Source organism: Tauraco erythrolophus, chromosome 1 (genome assembly GCF_009769465.1).
Source record: "Tauraco erythrolophus isolate bTauEry1 chromosome 1, bTauEry1.pri, whole genome shotgun sequence".
NCBI lineage: Eukaryota > Metazoa > Chordata > Aves > Musophagiformes > Musophagidae > Tauraco > Tauraco erythrolophus.
Genome location: NC_141465.1, coordinates 26863920 through 26871478, shown reverse-complemented (window position 1 = coordinate 26871478; position 7559 = coordinate 26863920). Strand labels below are relative to the sequence as shown.

The 7559-nt window shown below is 39.2% G+C and overlaps 1 protein-coding gene across 1 annotated transcript in view; it reads right to left on the bottom strand.

Annotated features, from left to right (window-relative positions):
* Positions 1-542: 542 nt before the first annotated feature.
* Positions 543-7559, bottom strand: part of NCAM2 (neural cell adhesion molecule 2) — a 151941-nt gene continuing 144924 nt past the window's right edge. Inside the window, exons 16-17 of the mRNA XM_086616061.1 lie at positions 6925-7044; positions 543-654 (exon numbers count right to left, since the gene is read on the bottom strand). Coding sequence (XP_086472187.1) covers positions 543-654; positions 6925-7044 — 232 coding nt within the window. The remainder of the gene's footprint in view (positions 655-6924; positions 7045-7559) is intronic.

The following is a 7559-nucleotide window of genomic DNA, read 5'->3' as shown; positions in this document are numbered from 1 at the left end:
TTGAGGAGAGTGTTTTAGTTTGTTTGTTTCAAGTGATAAGTACAGCTGGAATGACTACTGAGTGTCTCCCAGTGCTAAGGTCTTAAACTTTATACTAAGACTTCTTTTCTATTTTTTTTTTTTTAAAGGCAACCTAAACTTTTGCTTTATTATAAACGGAAACAAATACAGCAGTATATGGCACTTCATGTATGTAGTTTGCACTGTAGGATCTGGAGAGATTTGATGTGTTGTTTGTGGTTAGGGGTGCTTCGTAAAGTATTCTTCTGAATAGACATACTTTGTCATATAATAGATTACAGTTCCTATTCTGCATATTTTTCAAATTTATACCATGGGACTTGGTGTCAGCAAAACTACATACTATAACCATTAACCAAAAAATAGAAAGGAACTGTAGACAGAAACTGTTTCATCATATGTACACATGTACTAACTATTCCAAGCTTAAGTTTCCCAAGAAATTAAGGTCAGCTGTAAAGTTTTGGTCACGGGGTTACTTCAATCCAAATGCATTATCCAGACAGCTGTAGTTTATCTCATTATGCTTTGCTATCATCTTCTTTTGACTGGATGATGTCATTAGAAACTTTGATTTCTATGGTTTCTGGATTTAAAGCTTCTTTCCCATTTTCCTCCTTTAGTGGCAGCTTCCTGTGAGAAGAAAAGAGGAAGTATGGTAGCACATAAATAACACATAATCTGAAATTTAAGTCTACAACGTATGCACTGTTTACACAGACCACAGCGTTTCTAAAAACATAATTTATTGAAAATAATGTATAATTACGGAGGTTCTTTGCTTTTAAAGAAATTAATATTAACTCTTTCCATTTCTACAAAGCCAGAAAAAGCTAAATTGCACATGACAAGAAAACTGCTGCTGCCCAAAATGCAGTTTCTTCAATAACACAAAAGAAACAATAGAATGCCAAATAACTTGACTCAAGGCAGTATGCAGGTAGGTGTTCCCAAGTATACCATGAAACACTAAGATTCAAGCCTTTTGCTGAATCTAGATTATACTCTTTTTTTAATGTCTTTTTCTAAATGTAAATTCAATTGTATACGAAATAAGACATCTATCATTGGAGGTTATGCCAAGACATAGGTAAAGAACTTATAGCACAAGGAGGTAATGGAAGTTATTTTGTTATCTAGAAACTTCTACAATTTATTTTTTGCTATAGCACACAATCCGTATTAATAACTTATGGCTCTTTTAAGACTAACTTAGTGAAAACTCAGAATAAATGGCACAATTAGAAGCTGGCTACTTACATTCATCCCTGTGATAGAAGCTGTTCTTATTTGAATGCAAGAAGACATTCAGATGGTATTTTTATTTCAGAAACAGCCTAAGATTCCTTTGGGTTCTAAAATCCTTAATTCCAATGGCAAAAGAGTCCTCACTCTTACTTTACAGGAAAGGCAAAACACTGATTTCATTCAAAAGGGTCTTGAAAATCATTGACTTCCTACTGCTAGTAGTTAGCTGACAAAAATATAGCTGTCAAAAATATGTACGGTTTTCTCAGATGTTTCTATAATAATGTCTCCTGGGCATAATAGCTGTTAATCGTGATTCCAGTTTAGGTTTGCTTTCTGGTTTTTAACTAAGAAACAGTATGCATATGTCTTTTTTATTCATAACAACCGTTAAATGCTTCAGTAAATGTCCACTGTGATTGCTTTGATGTCCCAAAGAGCAATATACTGTTCGAAACCTGTCTGAGGAATCCCTTAGGAATGTCGTGTAATAAAAGTGTTTAATAACAACGAATAAACCAAAGCAATACCCGAATTCCCAGTCTTATGAAATTTAGGCTGTCTGAAACGAATGAAGAAAGATGCTGTTTATCTAGAGGTTTGACAATGAGCACAACCTGTATCAGAGAAAATAAAAGACTAACTTCTATTTCAGTAAAATATTGGGGATGTATATCACCTGCCTGGCTTTCAGCACAGAGGGAGGTCTCTAGTAAATGTATGTTTCACATGGCACACCCAAAGGAAACAGATTTCAGCCCACAACACGATTCATGAAAGGAAAACAGCAGAATCAACACAAATCTATTTTTGAAAGAGGATAAAACACAGGCAGAGGAAGCACAGCTCATGAGATGCATTTTAGGTAAGCAGGCACCTGTGTTAAAGGCCTGATAATGCAAAGCCCTTAAACTAGTATTAAAAAAAAGACCTAATTTAATCTAGTTTTATATAAAGGCAGAGTAATTTCTCAAAAGATGGTGCTGAAAGGGAGGAAATATTTAGTCAAAATAATAACTGGGCAATTGACAGAATATACCGTGTGGAAATCTAAATAAATTGGTTTTGAAGAAATGGATTAAGAGCATGTTACAAATAATTTCAAATTTTGAAATAGGAAGATTTGCAAGAACCCTGTTGAATGATACTAAATATTACTGAAATCCATGTTCATGCAAACAGTGTGATAAAATTAGCCTTGCTCTTAATTCAAGCAAGAACTACAAATAAAATATTTTACAAGTTTTCCTCATCAGAAAGTCCATCCTCCATTCTTTGACCTTATTGTCTTTAAAAATGTGAGGGGTTTTGGATATGATGTGAAGTTATCAGTTCAGTTATCATTAGATGTTGTCCTTTTTGACTATGATATTTTCGTTATTTTGGAATATTCCTCTCTATTTGTTTCAAATATTAATTAATATTTAATCTCTATTAACAGATACAATCACTTTCCTCTTTTAACTAACTAAATCAAGTTTAAATGTTTTAATTACACCAATTTTTCTACATCTAATTTTTCTTTAGCTACACCTATTGGAAATAATTTTATAATTTTCATCTGGGCAGACCAATCTTTTCAAATCTTAATGTATTTTATAATAAAAGCTTTTAGGAAAAAAAAAAAGACTGGAGAACTTTAATAGGCTCTTTTGTTTTAATCAGATACAGGCTGTTATCAATCATTAATAATATTGACTTCCTCTGGCACTGCATGTGGGCTAACTGCAATAGTCTGCTGATATTACCCATACAAAACTTCAACTAGAATATTTATTTCCTTTTTTTATAGGAAAATGGCTCCTAGTTATTTTGATACTGGAATTCACTCAGCTTCATTGATACTAAGAAAAACTCAACCGATACTGGAAACACAATAATGTCAGACTAGGAATGTAATTATAGTACCACATTGCATGTGATATTTTAATCATATTACAGAAATGTAATATGAAATGCACAGCTTAAATTGATTTCCTGCCAGTATTATTAAAACTTGTTGAATTCCAGGTAAAAGTACTTTGTGCTCATCTGTCACACATGGATCCCAAACCCGGCTTTGACGAGAATCATCTGAGTTAAGGTAAAATTTAGCTTCCTGAATAAAATGTTGAGCAATATAATGAAAATACTCTATTACTGTAAGAGGAAACCATGTCTTTATCAATTATTTCCCACAAATGCTTAAATTGCATTTGAAGTTCTGAGTATAATTTGGTAGCATTCAAAATAATTCCACCAATTACTCATAATATTTAATCTAATTTAAACTGAAGGCTTATCTTGCATACCTTTAAGACAGTCATAATTAGTCAGAATGAATCCTACTTTGTATGAACATTGCTTGCCTGGAATGTCCTTGAAACTCTTCCTTCCTGCAAGCTAAGCTCTTCCCTTCAAGATCCCTGCTGGTCATCCTTGCCCTGCCCAGTGTGTGCCTTTCTGGCTGACAGCACCTGTTGTTGACAATGTGGTTTTGTGTTATTCGTTCTGAGAGACTTACTTCTACCCTATTGTATCCTCCTTTCCTTCAGTGGCATCTGACCCACACTTTATATTGCTTCTCTGTTTCACCTGTTACGACTTGCGTCTAACAAAAGGTCCTTCCACCTTCCCCTAGTAACAGTGTCCCTTCAGATGTCTTGATTGCTTGATGCTCTATTCTTTGGTTTCCTAAGTGACACTGTCCAGAATCTTTAGCTGACCTCCATCCAGCTGTACCTTGGACTGCTACCTTTTGTCATTGTTTGTGGGAGAAGAAATTACTAAGGAGGAAACTGTTATCATTATTAATATCTCTTAGCAGTCCTATTTCCCCGAGGACATAATACCCATCAAACTCCTTATCAGTTGTTTCTATGATTTAGTTACTTTTTTGTGCCACCAGTGACTGATTCCTTCCTCCTCCCCTAAGATAATAAGTTTTTGATCTTAACTTTTTCATATTTCACTCCTATCAGCTTCTCTAATGACTGGGACAAGCAGGAAGAACTGAACTTAATCCTTCTTTGTATCATGTCCCTTGCTAGACGCATCTCATCTGTATTTGCAAGATCTGGTGTTACAAATAGCCTTGATGCATGAAAAAAAGTGGACCTGGTGCCTTCCTCACTACCATATCTAAAGCCTGCTGGACTAGTACAATGTTTACAACTACATGCCCCTGACACCTTAGATAACTGTGGGTTCTTTTCAGTGCTCTTCGGTAGAAATTCTAATATGAAGAGTAAACATTTCACTAGTCATCCAACAAATTTCATAATTATTTAATTAAGACAAGTTTGAAGTCTTCAGGTACGGGTTCTTTAAAGAAGTATATAGCTTGATGTGCAGTTATTTAACACACACTGCCCCCCACCCCCACCCCCTCCTCACTTTACTACAAATGCCAATGACAGCAAATAACACAGGCTTTTTTCTTATTAAAGGTTCTGGCATTTGCAGTTCCAGCTAATGGCAGGGAAGGCAATTTTGTTGTATTTTCAGAAAGAGAAAAAGACTTTCATAAGAACGTCCTCTCCTTTTAACTGTGGGGTTTTTCAGCCTGGAGAAGAGAAGGTTCTGCACACACATTCTAGCAGACTTCCAGTACCCGGGCCCATAAGCAAGCTGGAGAGGGACTTTTGACAAGGGCGTGTAGTGATAGGACAAGAGGCAATGGCTTTAAACTGAAAGAGGGGAGATTTAGATTAGATCTAATGAAGCAATTCTTCAGTCTAAGGCTGGTGAGGCACTGGAACAGGTTGCCCAGAGATTACGGATGCCCCATGCCTGGCAGTGTTCAAGGCCAGGTTGGATGAGGCTTTGTGCAAACTACTGTGGTGGAAGGTGTCCCTGCCTGTGGCAGAGGAATTGGAGCTAGATGATCTTTAAGGTCGCTTCCAACCCAAACCATTCTATGATTTTATGATTCCATCAAATAATCAACAGGTGAGTGTCTGTAGTCACTGCAGAAGTGTCTTCGTAGCCCTGACAGCTTTAAGATCACATGAGGCAGGAGATTTTCACAACACACGAAAAGATCTGGGTTCAAACCAAAGAAACCTGGAGTTTAATATTCAAATCAATCAACTTCTGAGGGTCAGAAATGAAACTCTTGAGCAATCAGTTCATGTCCTTTAATACCATTAAGTGGGCTCTTAATAGAATGAATGTTACGGTGATCACCTTTGTTGAAATTAGTTTCTCTTCAGACTAAATTTTCAGAAGAAAAAACCCAAAACACAGCAGAAGATCTCCTTTTGATAGTAAGCTTAGCAAAATTACCAGCTTCCTTGTATGCTATCACAAATGTTAGTTTATCCTCCACACACATTTCAAAAAGCGCTATTCGGGTACAAACACTGGCCACTCTACCCAGAGTAATCTGTTCCAGGGGCTGCAATGACAAAACAGAGGAGAAGACCTGACCATCAGCACCTGGGAAGCCATGGGCTTGGTCCCTGCGACTCAGGAGGCAGACAGAGCCTGCAAGCCCGAGGGGAGAACCGCTGTGGTTTCTGTGCTGAGAACAGCTTGCAGGGATGAGAAGGGGGAACGAGGGAATTGAACAAAGTGGCTGCCTTTCAGCGCTGTTAATCCAATTACACCACATAGACTTAAATAACGAGCTAAACTCTCAGTTACACGAGTGAAAGCAGGAAGGGACCACCCTGTGAGGAGCTGGGTTTCTGGAGCATGGGATCATTGTGTCCTACATTCAGGGGGTGTGCGGAGATGTGCATGGGACCCAATCTAAGGCCACTCCTGTGAATCAGATTATTCCTGTAGAGTAGTTAATAACTGCCGGGTGGGCTCTGAGTATGTGGTAAAGATCAGCTGCACTCCAATAAAAAAATCCTCTTCATCTTGCTCAGCTGCCGCTGCAGGGCTAGGAGGGCATGGGGGTCAGATGACCGCGGGTGCTGGAGCTGAGAGAGAAACAGGCAGGGCTGTAACTTGTCTCTGCTGGCTGTGGTCCCCTGTGGGGTTTGGAGATTAACTGGGAGAGGTGGAGGAGCACTGGGACAAGCTTTGGAGCTGTCAGAGAGCCAGAGAGTGCAGGCAAGGTCCTGACCTCACCTTCCAGCCTCTGAATGCAGCAGGTAGATCTGGGGCAGCAGGACGATGGGGGTCTGTGTCTCGCCAGGGCCAGGGCTGGGCATGGGCTGCCGATGAGGCTGGAGCAGACGTGGGCTCCTGGGCCCTGGTGGGTGAGCCAGGGAGGACACGGCAGGGCTGCCTGTGCCCCCTGGCCCTGACACGAGGCCTGTTTTCACCAAGAGTGAAGGAGGATCTCCTTGGGAGTCAGGGGAGCATAGAGGGACAGAAAATTTCCCTGGATACTCGCTAACCTCCAAACAGCTGGTGGTGTAACATACGCGACAGGATTGCTGCTATTGCAGTGCTGCCATCCAAGGGCTGGATAATGCTCAGATGTGGTTGTACTCCAGGTCACAGAAAGAAGAGAAAAATGTCTAGTGATCACCTCAGCTGTTATATGTAGGGTACTGTGATTTACATTGATTATTGTAAAAAAAACACATTGGTAAACTGCATTGCCGCAGCACATTCTGGTGATGCTGTGTATCTCCCTCCCAGAGCACAGGAAGCCCAGTCCATCCTCACAGCCAGGAGTAGCTTGTGTGAAACACTGGGGAACGTCAGGTTACTTACTCTGGTTCTGTGAGGGGAGTTGTCTCATTTGGCTCATTTACTGGACTCCCGTCTTCATGATTGGTAATCCTTTCATCCTCTGTTCGCATTTCCACTATTGGTTCTTTTGATCCATCTTTCCTAAAAATTATTAAAAGAATCTTGGTCTCATCATCATATTAACCACATACATTGCACACAGCTAATTACCAAGATCCCTTCTCTAAAGCTGGCAAAGAAAAGGCAGAACTAATTATCAGTGACTAACACCACTGAGACGCATTTAACAGTGTGTTCCCAATTCCTTGAAGTCTTCAAAGCATCCTGTATCCATGGTTACTTACCTAACTCCGCATTCATCATGGATTAGCATCTCAAAAGAGCATTTTGTTCGTAACTAAATAATAAAACGATGGCCTCTTCATGAGAATAGATGTAAAGTTTCCTAACCTAGTATAATAAATATAAGTCTTAATGCCTAGTTATGCTTGAACTTTTCTGGCTTTGTAAAGAGTCTTCATGTTAGTATACACACTGCAGAAGTGTACTTTAATTTCCTGAGATTGTCACAATCCCAGCTGCCAGAACGGGGTAAAGAGCACTTGTGTGATAAGAACCTAGCCCCTTCTGTTCACACTGCCAGAAGAAACTGTTTC